The sequence below is a fragment of the Vulpes lagopus genome, chromosome 21 (genome assembly GCF_018345385.1).
Source record: "Vulpes lagopus strain Blue_001 chromosome 21, ASM1834538v1, whole genome shotgun sequence".
Classification (NCBI taxonomy): Eukaryota; Metazoa; Chordata; class Mammalia; order Carnivora; family Canidae; genus Vulpes; species Vulpes lagopus.
Window position 1 is genome coordinate 44,597,440 of NC_054844.1, and position 14,159 is coordinate 44,611,598.

General features: G+C 62.0%; 1 protein-coding gene across 1 annotated transcript; it reads left to right on the forward strand.

Moving 5' to 3' along the window:
- The first annotated feature begins 36 nt into the window (after positions 1 to 36).
- Positions 37 to 13,697, forward strand: LOC121479822 (translation initiation factor IF-2-like). Its single transcript, XM_041735619.1, has 8 exons — positions 37 to 54; positions 858 to 1,465; positions 1,564 to 1,669; positions 2,989 to 3,183; positions 9,034 to 9,063; positions 9,192 to 9,294; positions 9,731 to 9,903; positions 10,790 to 13,697. The coding sequence occupies exons 1-8, from the start codon at positions 37 to 39 to the stop codon at positions 11,471 to 11,473; spliced, it is 1,917 nt and encodes a 638-aa protein (XP_041591553.1). The 3' UTR covers positions 11,474 to 13,697.
- Positions 13,698 to 14,159: the final 462 nt, after the last annotated feature.

A 14,159-nucleotide genomic window follows, 5' to 3' on the forward strand; every position in this document is an offset into this window, starting at 1 on the left:
ACCAGGAGATGCTGGTCCCAGTGGCCCAGGGCCCTGATGGCCTTCGTGGGGCAGGTCAGCAGGTGTAGCCCCGACAGCCAGAGCCCTGAGCCCGGGCTAAGCTTCTGGCCACCCCCTCAGCCACCCTCTCACCCGACCCTGTGACCTCTGCGGGGACTCCACGCTCTCTCCCTCCCACAGCATCTCCCTGAGAGCCCCTGACTGTCCCCTCCCGGGCAGTGTCCCCCCAGCACCTGGCCACCTCTTTCGTCCACCCGCAGCCCTGCTTTCCTCCTCTCCCAGTCCCTTCCACCCAGCTGGCACCTTGTGGTTGCTTGTGCACCTTGTCCCTCCCTCGGGGTGTCCCCCCAGCTCCGGGGGCCCCCTCCTCCCACCTTTCCCCTAGTGTCCTTCTCTGGTCTTTCCCCACCTGCCCTCCAGGCCCTTCAGCCCCTGCCCTGCCCTGTGTCCCCCTCCAGTGACAAGCCAGGACAGCAGTAGGAAGTGCACCCATCTGCCCCACGACTCCCCTTCCCTGGTGGCTCCCACCCCCAACCCCACTTTTCTTTAAGTTTCCAAATCAACCTTCCTCCAATAATAATGATAAAGCAGGAAGCCGGGCCGGAGGACAGTGCAAATTTTTCTTCTTGACACGGAGTTTCCGATTAAAGGCAAAAGGACATAAATCCTCCTGCGTAATTGCTGTGCCGCAGCTCAGAGCCACTTGGAAGGGAGGCTCCCACCCCCAGTGCCCCTGCCCCCCGGGAGCCCCACCCCATCCCCAGCAGGGCCGGGTCCCCAGAGCCTGGGGTGGGGTTGGGAAGGGGGCAGGGGCGGCGTGGCTGAGCCTGAGCCTGCTCCCCTCGTCCCCCTTGCAGGGGCCCCAGTGCGCAGCTGGGCAGCGGCCCACGGCCACCCTGGTGGCCTCTCGGCCCCTCACCTTGAGAGGATGCTTCAGATTTTGGCAAAGCTTCTCCGTATCCACGGTCTCAGCCGATTCTTATAATGACTTTGGAAAGGATGAAGCAAGTAACAGATGGAGGGAAGGGGCCGGAGCGGCCGGCCAGGGCAACGGCCTCAGCTCGCAGGTGCAGGCGGGGAAACAGGCCGCGGGCGCCGGGCTGGGGCAGAGCTGGGTCCAAGGCCCCCTGGCCCCGCAGAGCCGCTCGTCGCACCCGGGGGGGCTGCGGCCCCAAGCCACCACATCGGGTGCCCTCCCCAGCGGTGCTCTCACCCAGCGGACACGCTCCTGCAAAACTCAAGAACGCTCCACGTTCTTACCCCCAAGATCAGACAAAGAAGACAGCGGAAGCGCGTGTGCCCTGCCCCAGGCCTGGCTCCTGGAGTCACACACCTGCCAGCTGCACACGGAGGCTCCCGCATCCCCGCCCTCAGCCTGGCCCGCACCCCTGCCGCTCGGCCACTCCTGTGAGGGCCCCACTCTGCCGTCCCCCCTTTGCCAACCCTGCCGCCCGCTCTCCCCTCCGTGAGGCACCCCCGACGGAAGCCCTAGGCCCTGCTTTCCTCTGTTTCCCCGGCTCTGACCGGCCCCTCCAGCTGTGGCCCTGCTGTCTCACGCACCAGGGGAGCGGGCCTGGGAGCCCCCCCTCCGAGCTCCCACAGCCGCACCCCACAGCCCTCGCCCCTTGGGCCCAACCGCAGCTGCCTGGCGGGTGTGCGACCACAGGCGGTACCCGGCTCCCACGGCCCTGGAGCCCAGCATTCCCGTCCCCTACAAGCCCTAGGATTCCCTCACCAGCCATAAACAACCATGGCTTCCGGGCTTCCCTGGCGCCCAGGCCCCTCCCCAGCATCTCACGCGACCGAGGCCCTCGGCTCCAACCAAGTGGAGGTCACATCCTCATCGCGGAGTAAAGCTGGACCCCAGCGGTTCAGGCCGGGCCTCCCACCATCTAACCTCCAGCTCCTCGGACGTGGTGACGAGGTGGCACACAGCTGGGTCCCTCTAGCAGACCCTGGCTGATACCCCTGAGCTCCCCCAACCTACATCCAGCGCTGCGCACCCGCCTCGCCCTCGGCCGCAGCAGAACTGAGGGCGCAGCAAGGTCCAGAGAGGTCCTCGGAGCCTTCCAGAAACATGTCCTGTCTGTGTCAGGGAAGAAAGAGGGAAGGGGAGGGGGCCGGAGGGGGGGTAGTGAAGGCTCAGATGCTCCTGCGGGGAGCCCCGTTGAGGGCGATGATCTGACATTCATTGCAAGGCAGCAAGGCCTGCTCCACCCCATTTTGGTGTTCCCGAACCCACTCCCTAAACCCCATTTGTGGACAGCAAGGGGCTGGGAGTGGGAAGGGTCCTCGCTCCTCGGGAGGGACTGCAGGCCAGAGACTACGCACGCCCGTGGCTTTCTGCAGGAGGAAGGGCCAGAGAGAGGGGCCCGTGCAGCTCGGTGGTCCCTGGGCGTGTGCCCTCAAGAACAAGGGGCTCAGGGCCCAACACCACCCCGAGAGCCCTGCCCAGGGGTCGCTTAGGCAGGGGAGAGTCTGGAGGGAAAAGAACCTTCTCTTTGGAGACCTGTGTTTTCCAGGATGACAGACCCTCATCCCAGACCCAGACAAATAAATGGAGATTTATTCTAGCAGTTTAGTCATGGAAAACTTCCCCAAAGAGAGCAGTCTGGGGCGAGCACTGGACAGACAGGTGGGAAGGGAAGAGCCCCAAGCGGCAGGGCTGTTTCAGGGGAGCAAGAACACAGGTGAGCTCTGGCCCCAGAGACCGAGGCTCACTCACTCTCGTGTCCGTTATTCACTCGGCAAACATTTGCGAGGGGAGCCCAGTACCAGGCCCGGCCCAGGGAGACCCGGGGATGAGGCTCTGGGGAGAGGCGGGAATAGCAACAGGAGAGGCTCTCGGGAGCTCGGTTCCTCCCCCAGAATATCAGCGTCAGCGTGCACAGTTCTCCAGGTCCACGGAGCCAAGCTCCTACCTCCAGGCCTCTCTGACCCGAAGGAAACCCGTTAGCCGAGCGTAATTCTTGCTTCCTTCTTCCCCAGAGTCCCACAGCCGGCCCAGCCCTCGCCCTGCGGCTCCTGCCTGTCAGGTGTGCCCAGCTCTCCCCTGTGGGCAGGCTTCGGAGCATCTCCAGGCCACGGCTGCAGCAGGAGGGCTTGGGGCTGGCCGTGCGGGGCGCGATGCCGGCTGCGGGGAGGAGCGTGCTGCGGCTCCAGCGGGGGCCACGGAAGGGATGTGTGAGCACAGGAGTCGGGGCCTGAGATCCTCAGCCCGACTCTGCATCGTGCGGGGAGAGGCATCATTCATCTGCCCAGGGGTGGAGACGGGGCAGGGGGGAGGGAATGAAAAACACCCACAGCCCATTAACCTACTTTTGCAACTTCATTAAAACAGAGTCTCCGACATGTCGCCATAAATTGTCTTCTGAGGAGGAAGCCAGATCCAACATCCAGTTCGAGCAGCGAAGCCTCTGGAAGAGGCTGGAACAACCAGGGTAGAAGGGACGTGGTGTACCGGGGAGGGGGCGTCACGCCCGGCTTTGCAAGCTGAGCCAGGATGGCTGCCCACCCACCATCTCCCGAGGGGCAGGGGCAGGGGCAGGGGCAGGGACGGCCTTTCCCGAAACGCTGCCCGGAGCAAGGCCCCTCTGACTTCCCGGAGTCCCTCACAATGAACCTGAAACTCCTCTCGGTCTTCCAAAGCCTCTTTCAAGAAGCCCCATGGTGGCCCAAAGGCCCCTTATCCAGGGTGTGGGCTGTGCATCGAGCTCCCAGCCCCGAGGACAGGGGACCCCAGCGGCCCCCGGACAGCCCGAGGCCTCATCCCCCAGCTGAGCAGGAGCCCGGGGCAGCGGAGCAGCGGCCCAGGGGTCACGGGCTGGGCTCCACTCCCCAGCTGACTGCTCCGCATCCAGTCCTCACGCGAGTACTGACCGGGTGCCGGGGCCTGGAGGGGGCCTGCCAGGCTTCCGAGTCTGCCGTTGCCCCCAAAGGACCTCAGCCAACTCGTTTAACCTCCCTTACCTGAGTGTTCTCATGGGAATACATTTTTTTTTAAGATTTTATTTATTCATGAGAGACACAGAGAGAGAGAGAGAGAAGCAGGGTCCAGCAGGGAGCCCGATGCGGGACTCGATCCCAGGACCCGGGACCGGCCCTGAGCCGAAGGCAGCCGCTCAACTGCCGAGCCCCCCAGGCGCCCCGAGTGATTGAATCTTTAATGGGATGACGCGTGGGAGCGCGGAGCACTGACAACCTGCACATCCAGGGGTCAAGAACCACCGGCCGCTGTCATCATCACGCACTTCTTTGTCCAGGTGAGGAAACCAAGGCCCAGGCCAGATTTCCTCTGACCTAATTCAAGGGTCTTCTCCAACACTTCCCTTCGGGGCCTCAGTTGCTTCGTTTGTACAGTGAAGGATCAGAGAAGACCAGGACGGTTTCCGGCAGCGGCGGCGGCGCCGTACAACTTCTCTTCCCAGCACCTTCACTCAACCCCACGCAGGAAGGTGGACTAGTGTGGGGAGAGCGCGGGGCCAGGGGCGAGCTGGAGCCTGCCGCGACCCCAAGGCCCACCAGGGAGCCGGACGTCCAGACCCCAGGCCCAGCCCGGGCCGGGATGATCTCAGGCCTTCCTCCACGGGCCCTCTAGGCGGCTGGTGCCCCGGAAAGAGCAAGAGCTCTCCCAAGCGCCCCGGAGCCGGGGCCGAGGGGCCCGGAGAAGGACTGAGGACAGGAGGGGTGGAGGGGCAGGGCTGCAGGCGGCCACGCAGAAGGCTCCGCGGAGGACCAAACCACCCCGAGAGCCTCCACCCTCCGCACGCCCACCAAAGCTGCAGCCCAAGAACGCACGGCCATAAAACAGACATTTGCTTTAATTTTGACTTGAAGGGGCAATTTAGCGCAGGCTGTTTGCAAGCTGTCAGGGTTCTTTACGAGGCTCTATCATGTTTCCCAAAATGCTCCCCCCAAGCGGATTCCCAGGGTCAGAGTTCACATATGACTATTTAGAAGGAAGAGAGGTTGGAGAGAGCATGGGAGGTTGTGGAGAGCGGAGAGTGAATCTGTGTATACATGTGCGTGTGCGTGTGCGTGTGCCTGTGTGTGTGTATATATATATATATTTTTTTTTAAATCAGATCAAGAGTGGCTGGGAAACTAACACCAGAGAGCGCCAGCCCGGGAGAGCCCCAGGTCGGGCAAGTGCTGCGTGGCTCTGCCCAGGCACCCCCCCCGCCCCCGGGCCTCCCACCGCAGACGCCTGTCCCAGGCAGGAAAACGGACGTAGGGACTCAGCCGCAGCCTCAAGGGCCTTCACACACTTACTCGCAGTGACCCAGATACTAGGACACTGGCATTCACGACCAAACCAATCTCTCTGTGTCCTGGCTGGCACTTTTTTTTTTTTTTAATTTTTTAGTAATCTCTGCAGCCAGCATAGGGCTCGGACTCATAACCCCCAAATCAAGAGTCAGCCGGGCTCCCCTGATTGGCATTTTGTTATTGGCTCTCTACCCCGCCTTCCAGCAGCTCCAGCCCCCACCCCAGTCCCCAAACTGCTGACCCCTCTTCTCTCCTCAGTTGCCCCTCTGATGTCCCTGCTGGTTTTCTAAGGCCCTTCTTTCCTAGGAGAAAGTGCTAGATCTTATTGGATCCTCCCAGCTGTCCAAGGGCGGGGGGGGGGGGGGGGCACCGACCCACGTCCTCCCAAAGCGACGCTTGGTTCCGCTCCATCAGTTTTCCCACAGTCCATCCCCCGCTTCCCTCAAGAGCCCGGGGCTGAGAGGCAGGAGTAGGAATAAACCCCCCACACCATAAACAGCAGTTGCTCCCAAGTCTGGAGGCCCCCAAGGTCCTTGGAGATCTCGGAGCGCAGAGGGCCTGGGAAGCCAGACCCGGGGTCCCCTCAACATGCCCGGGTACCCTTCAGCTCCCTACAAAAGAGGCCTCTCTTGCCTTTAAGGTCCTTGGCAGGCTGGGGCATAGGGGCTCAGGGGTGCACACTGGGGCCTTCCTCCAACCCTCCCCTAGGATGTCATGGGAAGCAAAGAGGAGACAGAGACTGAAATATAGGACAGGGGGTCTCCCTTCACTGAAGACCCCTCCCCCTTCCTCATACTTCTGAGGAACTTTTCTGGCCTCTGTGGACAACTCCAGCCTCAGTATTCCCAGGGAAGGGCGATGAGGCAAGGGGGACATGGCCTAGGCTGGGAGAGATCCCAGAGGTCAGATGGGGGCCGGATGTCCCGGAGGCAGGGGAATTGGGACTATGGGAATCTGGGGCGGCGGGAAATCTCGTGATTCCTGCAGAGCAGCATGTGCGCAGGAGACTCGGCCAGAGGAGCTCCCTAGAAGCTCACGGAGGTGTTTCGCAGCCCAGACCTTGCCAGCGGCCGCGGGTCAGGGACACCACCAAGGCCTGATGCCAAGCCACTCAGGCCGACTGGAGGAGAGGTGGGTGCAGGTTCTCCAGGGCAATAATCAAGGAGAAAAGAAACAGGGCAGAGCCCAGACTAGAAGGGAAGGAGACGCAGACACAGGTCCCCAGATAACTGCACCCCTACCCATACCGGGCATGGATTAAGCTCCCACCGGCTGCAGGTTCTCCAATGGCCCAAAGCAGCCTGCGACGTTAACTCTGCTCTCCGTATAGATAAACCAAGGGTGCAGGAGGTAAAGGAAGTGGCCTAAATCCACGCTGTCTGTCTGGACCTGACGCCAAGCTGCTTTCTCCCAGGGAGCAAGGACCCTCCAGACACCCGAGTGTAACTGCCACCATTGAGCTTGTTACCCACCCACCCCCACCCCTCTGTGCTGGAAGGGGCCTCCCGTGCCCCTGTCTAGGGGGGGTTGAGCCCCATACTCTAAGATTCGGTGTGTTTGTGGTGGTGAGGATGAGGACAGGCGTCCCAGCGTTAATTCTATTTTCCATGTAGATAAACTAAGGCTGCAGGAGGTAAAGGAATCGTGAGCGGCGCAGCTAAGCTGCTTGCTTGAGGGTGAACAGCCAAGAAGAGCAAGAGCAGGGACGTGATCCAATTCTGATGGATGCTGTTCCCCAGAGCCAGGTCCGCAGCCACTTACGTACCCCGATGCCAAGCACCATGTTGGCAGAGGGGAACTAAGGATGAATAAATACAGGCTCTGCTCCGAGAGGCTCACACGTGGGGACAGAGCAGCCTCTCATCCCAACCTAGAGGCAGATTTCTTCAGATGTCGAAAACCAAGCTAAGGAAGAAGTTGGTAAAAAGCTGAGGCAGTGAAAAAGGTCTCCCCGAGGAGGTGAGCCTCACCCACTAGAGCCGTGGATGGAAGACGGCACGGCCCTGGGGATCCACACGGGAAGAGAAATGTAAGTGTATATGATTTTTTTTTAGGAAAACACTCCTGGTGGAGGATTATGGGAGACCAGGCTGGCAGGTCAGGTTAGCACCAGATCAGAGAAGGCCTCGGATGCTAGGCTAGGGATCGGGGCCTCACCCCGAGGGCACCAAGGAGTCATGAAAAGTTTTCATCTGGGGTCAGAGGGGAACCCACGCAAAGAGGTTTATTTGGAGATTTACCTTAGAGACAGTTTCTGGGGAAGACCGCCTGAAAGAAAGCCTGAGACAGGGGCGCCTGGGGGGCTCAGGTGGTTGGGCGTCTGCCTTCAGCTCAGGTCATGATCTGGGTCGAGCCCCATGTCGGGCTCCTGCTCAGCATGGGGTCTGTTTCTCCCTCCGCCCCTCCACCCCAATCACGCTATGTGTGTGTGTCTCTCTCAATTTTAAATAGACAAGTGAATCTTAGAAAGAAGAAAGAAAGAAGAAAGAAAAGAGAAAGAAAGAAAGAAAAGAAAGAAAGAAAGAAAGAAAGAAAGAAAGAAAGAAAGAAAGAAAGAAAGAAAGAAAGAAAGAAAGAAAGAAGAGCCTCCGACACCAAGAGCCTCACCGTGAGTTCGGGGTGTGGTCTGCAGGGGCGTGCCCATGTTGCACGGGGTGAGGGTGCACACGTGCACAGACATGCCCCCACAGACGCCTAAGTGCGATGCTAAGATCAGGAAAGTCTGGTTCCACAAAACCACCCTGGGCTGCTCGGGGGGAGATGATGGATCACCAGCTCCCCGCCCCTCTGTCTCCCTCTTCTAACTGCCCTGAATGGGCCGGAGCGTTGCACCCCCGCGTGCACATGAAGAAAGCTCTCCTTGAAGCAGGAGCAGAGTGAGCCTCTCCTCGCCTGGCATGTCCCCCCAGATCTCGTGCCAGTGGTGAAGGGCACCCACGGCTGACCATCCAGCAGCCCATGGGCCCAGAAGGGCAGTGAGAGTCAGGCGGGGGACAGGTGTGAGGGCACCGCTGATGAGGACAGTCCAACCGCCTGAGGCCCACGGAAACTCAGAGAAGGCAGAGGGACAGTAGAGATGGGGGACCATTGGGAAGAGGGGTCCCCGGGGGGCATTGGGAGCCCACATGCCCCTTGCCTTCCCGCTCACTACAGGCCCTGACTGACATAAGGGAGACACCTGCCTTACAGGGAAAATGTTAATCTTGTCCTCCTTTGGCACCTGGGAGCCAAGGAGCTCAGGCCACCTCCCTTCCCTCAACCAAGAGGACCTCAAAGATGGGGGGACTGTGATTAATGAATCCCGCTGGGGCTGTCATTTCTGTGACCCACAGAAGAGTGACGAGCAATCATCACCGCCAGGCCGTCACGTCCGCTGCCCCCGGAGGAGGGGCCCGCAGCCACCAGCAATCAGCCCACCTTCCCTGGCTTCCCTTCTCTTACTCATTTTTAAAATTTTATTCTTTTTTTTTTTTAAGGCATTGCTCTCTTGTTTTTAAAGGTTTATTTACTTACTGATTTGAGAGGGAAAGAGAGAGACGGTGAGCGAGGGGAGGGCCGAGGGAGACGGAGACCCAGGGTCTCGAGCAGACTCTGCACGGAGCGTGGAGCCCCACGCGGGGCCATCTCACCACCCAGAGATGATCCGAGCTGAAACCAAGAGTCAGATGCCTAACTGGCCGAGCCCCCCAGGTGCCCCTGTTTATTTATTTGTAAGTAATCTCTACACCCGACGTGGGGCTCAAACTCGTGACTCCACGATCAGAGGTCGCACGCTCTACTGACTGGGCCAGCCAGGTGCCCCGTTGGCTTCCCTTCTCAAAACCTACGGAGAATCCTAATTTGGGGACTCCTGGGATCTCAGAGGCAGAACAAATCTTGTAGAGGCCCCACCCATTTGTGACCGTCTGTTGGCCCATCTCCAGGCACCCCCCGCCCTGGCGAGTTGCGGAAGACACACAGCTGCCCCTACGTCTTGGTGCCCACTGGAGAAGGCTGGAGGAGCTCCGCCATTCGTAGGATCCCCAGGTCTTCCCCATCCGTCCCCAAGCAAGCCCAGACATCTCGCCCCCCCCCCACCCCGTGCTGGTTGATCTGAGCCCACCTCTTTGAGCTTCCACTTCAGGGTCACCCACCCCCACCCCCGCTGCAAGAACCTCTCCACGTTCTCCTCAAGCCACACCACTGTCACGCGGCCTACTTCTGCACTGACCCCCCGAGAGCCTCCCGCAGGCCGGAAAAGGCTGGTCTCAGTTGCCTGCCTTCTGAGAAGGCTTCCAAGCCTCTACTTCTGCCTTCCGGTCTCTTGCTCGACTGCATCTTATCCCAGACAGTCGGGAAGTTCTCCTCCACATTTAACCCGAATCTCGCCCTCGGTGTGAAGGGCTTGGAGAAGGGTCATTTATTCAAAGTCCCATCGCAGCCTCCCAGGTCACCGAGAGTGTGCTTTCCTTCCCCCCATCAGCCTTCCGGAAGCGGCACCCCCTGCTCCAGCCCAAACCCCAGGCTAGGGCCCAGCACCCCATCACCCCAGAGCCGTTCAGGCCAGGCTCTAGCTCGGGACGCCAGCCTTGGCCCCAGTGGATTGAGAGGGGAGCCGTGGAGGCGCCCAGCCCCCAACCCCAGCTGGAGAAGGAGGTAATTAGGAGCTGTGCGGTCCCTGTCCCCCAACAGGTACGGCCTGGCAGCGCATCCATCATCCGGGCAGCTGCCAGGGAGGGGAGGGTCACGTGGCTGGGCAGGACCAACGGCGGGGGGCGCGGGCGCTTCGGCTGCTGGGCCAGCGGAGGGCTGGAGGGGATAGCCCGAGAGTGACCTTGCGGGGACTTGGGCCCCCAGGAGACGCCCCTGCTAGCTAACGCAGTCTGTGTACGGGAGGATGGCCTCGTGTGGGCTTGGTAGGTCTCGGGGAGGCAGTGGCGTGGCCTGGTGGCCTGGATAAGCGCGGGCGGCCCCCTGAGAATCACCCTGGAAGGTTAGGGTTGGAAGGGGTGAGGGAGGGAGGAGGGACGGGGGAGGGGGCCGCGTTTGGGCGGAACAAGTGTTGGTGCAGGTGCATCTTCCCTAATTGCCTGCCTCGGTGCCAGGCTGTGGATGTGAAGGAGCGCGTGCTGGCAGCCTGGCGCAGGGCGCGTGGGGGGCAGCCCGGGACGTGCTCTGCATGCTTGGGCCCTCCTGGGCCGTCCCCACAGGCTGCAGCACACTTGGCGGAGCCGGCACGCGGACCTCGACCTTCCTGCAGTGCGGGAGGCTTCACGCGTGCACCCACGCAGCTGGGACCGAGCACACCCACAGTGGGCGCTCGCCTTGGCGGCTTCTGCTGGGGGGAACCCCACGACTGGCCTGCGCCTGGGACCCCGCCGCTCCTCTCCCAGCTGAGTGGCAGGAGCCCCCCTCCCCGGCACCCCTAGAACCCCAGGTCAGGGTGGCAGCTGGCAGGAGAGAAGAAAGGGAAAAGAGAGGAGGGGCAGCTTCTCCAACACCTGTGAAGGGCCTTCGTTATATATGCAAATGTCCTCATTAGAGATGCGGAGCGCCTCCCCAGCTAACGGCTGCGAGCAGAAGGAGCGCAGGCGCGGGGCAGGAGCAGGAGCAGGAGCGGTGCCAGCGCCCGCGCCCTCGTCCCCAGAGCCGCTCCTTGTCCTGGAGGCGCCGCGGTGAGCCGCAGGCACCCGGCTTCGCCCCCAGCCTCACCGCGCCCCCCACCTCTGCAGCCACCAGGCCCCAAGGCCCCGGACCTCTGGGTCTCGGAGCAGGTGGCCCTGGTGCCCCACAGGACACCGCCGGCCCAGCCTGCCACGGACACGTGCACACAGCCTGCTCCCGAGGCCTCCGTGGGAAACGCGGCCTCAGCCACGGAGCAAGGGGCCTGAGCCCGGCCAGACAGCAGCCGCTCCTCGGCCTCGCAGCCTCACTGCCGCCAACATGGTACCAGGCGCACACCCCGCCCCCCGAAATCACCCTCCTCACCCCCGGGGCGCCCCTGGCCTGTGCCTGGCGACCCGCCCTCAGACACACACCCGCACCCGGACCGTCCTGCCGGCCGCTGCTGTCCTTGAGCACGCACGTCATCCCATTTTGGGGACACGCTCCGCAGAGACCTCGCCTGCCCTACCCCCCACCTCTCCTTTCTTCACTTCTCCCTCCCCTTCCCGCCCTCCTCCCTGGGCACCCGTTTGCCAGGGTTATTTATAGAAGCAAGCGATAAATTCAGTGTGTTTCTCGGCGCGCAAAGCTATAAATAATGGCACAGATCATTAAACCCCGAGAGCAGGCCCAGCCGCCCCACAAACAAGATGAAGTACAAACCACCACGTGAGAGGGAGAGAGGGAGGCGCCAGGCGGAGCCCCGGACCCGGGCCGGTGGGCTCCCGCCTGCACCCTGCAGCCCCATCCCAGGGGGCCCGGCCGGGCGGGCGCTCCGGGAGTGGGGACAGCCAGCCGGGCCTGCTCTGCGGGCTGGTGGGCAGGGCTCACCCCGCCACCTGCCCCCTTCACCCTCTCTCCCCCCTCCGCTTCCCTCCCACCCCCTCGCTGGGTTTTCATCCTTCCTGTCTTCTGCACACAGGCTGTGCCCCTTTCCCCCGTCCCCCCATCTCCCCTACATTCTGCCCACACCCCTCCCTCTCCACCCAGCGTCCTGCGCAGCCTTCCTCCCCTCACCCCAAGTCCCCGGGCTCCAGGAGGGGCCCTGATCCCACCAAGGAGCCCTCAGAGGCAGAAAGTCCCCCGTCAGCAGAACGCGGGAGCTGGCTGCTGATTCAGTGTCTGTAATCTCCCAGGCGGAGGCAGCGGGGCGGGGGGCGGGCGGGGGACAGCGAAGATGGATGAGCAGCAGGAGAACAAAATGGCACGGACACCGGGGCAGGCTCCAGGCTCAGGGAGGTCCGGGGAGTGGGACCAGAGCCCCGAGCCGCTGGCCGGTCAGCCAAGTGGGAGAAGTGCTTTCTGGGTACAGAGAGGGCACCCCGGGAAAGACAAGGCGAGTGGGAAGGAGCAGGGGCACCGGGCAGGGGCCGCAGGGAGAAGACGTTGGGGGACCCAGAGAAAGAGGGGTCACAAGGAAGCCAGGGGAGAAAGGGGCTCTGACAGAGGGACGGCCCCCCAGCCCCCCCAGCCCCCCCAGCCGCCTGCAGCGTGGACGCCGAGCTTCCACAGGGTGCTCCCCAGTCCGCCCCAGGGAGCACCGGCTGGGGGGCCCGCCCACGGCCACCACACCCGCCCTCCTTCACTTGTGGGAAGCACCTCTACCCTTCGGGGTTCACGCAGCCTAACTCAAGCCCGTCTGGCGGAGGCCTCCGTAGCCGCCACTCAGGTCACCTACAGCCTGGGGTCGTCCCGCTTCCCACTGGGGAGGTCTTGCCACCGCCTGTTCCTCGGAGCCGCGCTCCCACTGGGGCAGAGCCTCCGTCCCATATGCACCAAACAGGGTCCCAGGGCGCCGAGCCTCGCCCAACCCTTTGCGGCCTAGTCGCCCGAGACGGCAGCCAGCTCTCCTGCTCCCACGGTGCCAGGCCAACAGGCGTCAGGTGGGGCAGCGGCGATCGCAGTCCGGTCCTCGACAGGTGGGGAGCCCCAGGGGCCTTGTGGCCGCCCGCCGTGCGTGCCCCCTGCACCGCCCCCTGCACCGCGGCCGCGGCCATCTGCTCCCACTCGCTCCCTGTCGGCCGCGGTGATGCAGAGCTCGGTTACTTGCCGGGGATTTATAGTAGGAGCCAGGACAGCAGCTAAATCCCCGGCCACCGAGGTAAATCAGCTGCCGCGATGGGCCGGAACGAGGTTGCTGTCAGGCCCGGAGGCGGCCCAGCAGGGCTGGAGAGGAAAACACTTGTCCCTGCTCCCTGGGGGCAGCAGCCAATAAATCCCCTCCGGCACCCATTAGGGCCGCGCCGCTGCTGGCAGGGGGCAGTGCCCACGGAGACAGGCTGCGGCCCGGGCACGGGGGATCCTCGCAGAGCGGCTGGGCCAGCAACAGTGGGGGGACCGACGGCTGCCTCCCCAGGGCCCGGTGGGGCAGGGTCCTGGCTTAGGGGGTGGGGTCTCGAGAGCCAAAGGCCTGGGCTCAAGTCCGGCCTCGCCACTCACGACTGTGTGACTGTGGGCACGTTACTCACTTCCCCGTGCCTCAGTTTCCTCCAGTGCGAAATGCGGATGAGAGGACAGGCTACCTTGCAGTTATTATGGTGATGACCTGAGGTGACATGGGCTGTCCCCAGCACTGCCACCTGGAATAAGCACCTGAGGTTACGTTAGATCTGGCCTCGTGCACAGAAAGGGGAAGGGGCCGAGGAAGCCCGAGCTTCCAAGGTGCTGCTCAAAGAACGTCCCTGCTCAGCCGGGAGCAGGCTTCTCCCTCCGACGCCTGCTGCTCCCCCTGCTTGTGCTCGCTCGCTCACGCTCTCTCCCTCCCTCTCTCCCCTTCTCTGTGTCAAATAAATAAATAAAATCTTTTAAAAAAAGAAAAGAGGAAAAGAAAAAAGAGGAAAAGAAAAGAAAAGAAAAGAAAAGAAAGAAAGAAAAGAAAAGAAAAGAAAAGAAAAGAAAAGAAAAGAAAAGAAAAGAAAAGAAAAGAAAAACAAGCTCTCGTGGGGGCCTGGTGGCTCAGTCGGTTAGGCGTCTAGATGTCGGCTCAGGTCGCGACCTCAGGATCCCAGGATCGAGGCCCACACTGGGCTCCACGCTCAGCAGGGAGTCTGCTTGAGAGTCTCTTCAACCCCCTCGGCCCCTCCCCCTCTCTTTTTTCTCCAAAACACATAAATAGACTTTATTTTTTTTTAAGATTTTATTTATTTATTCATGAAAGATACAGAGAGAGGCAGAGACACGGGCAGAGGGAGAAACAGGCTCCCTGTGGGGAGCTGGATGTGGGACTCAATCCCAGGACCCCAGGATCA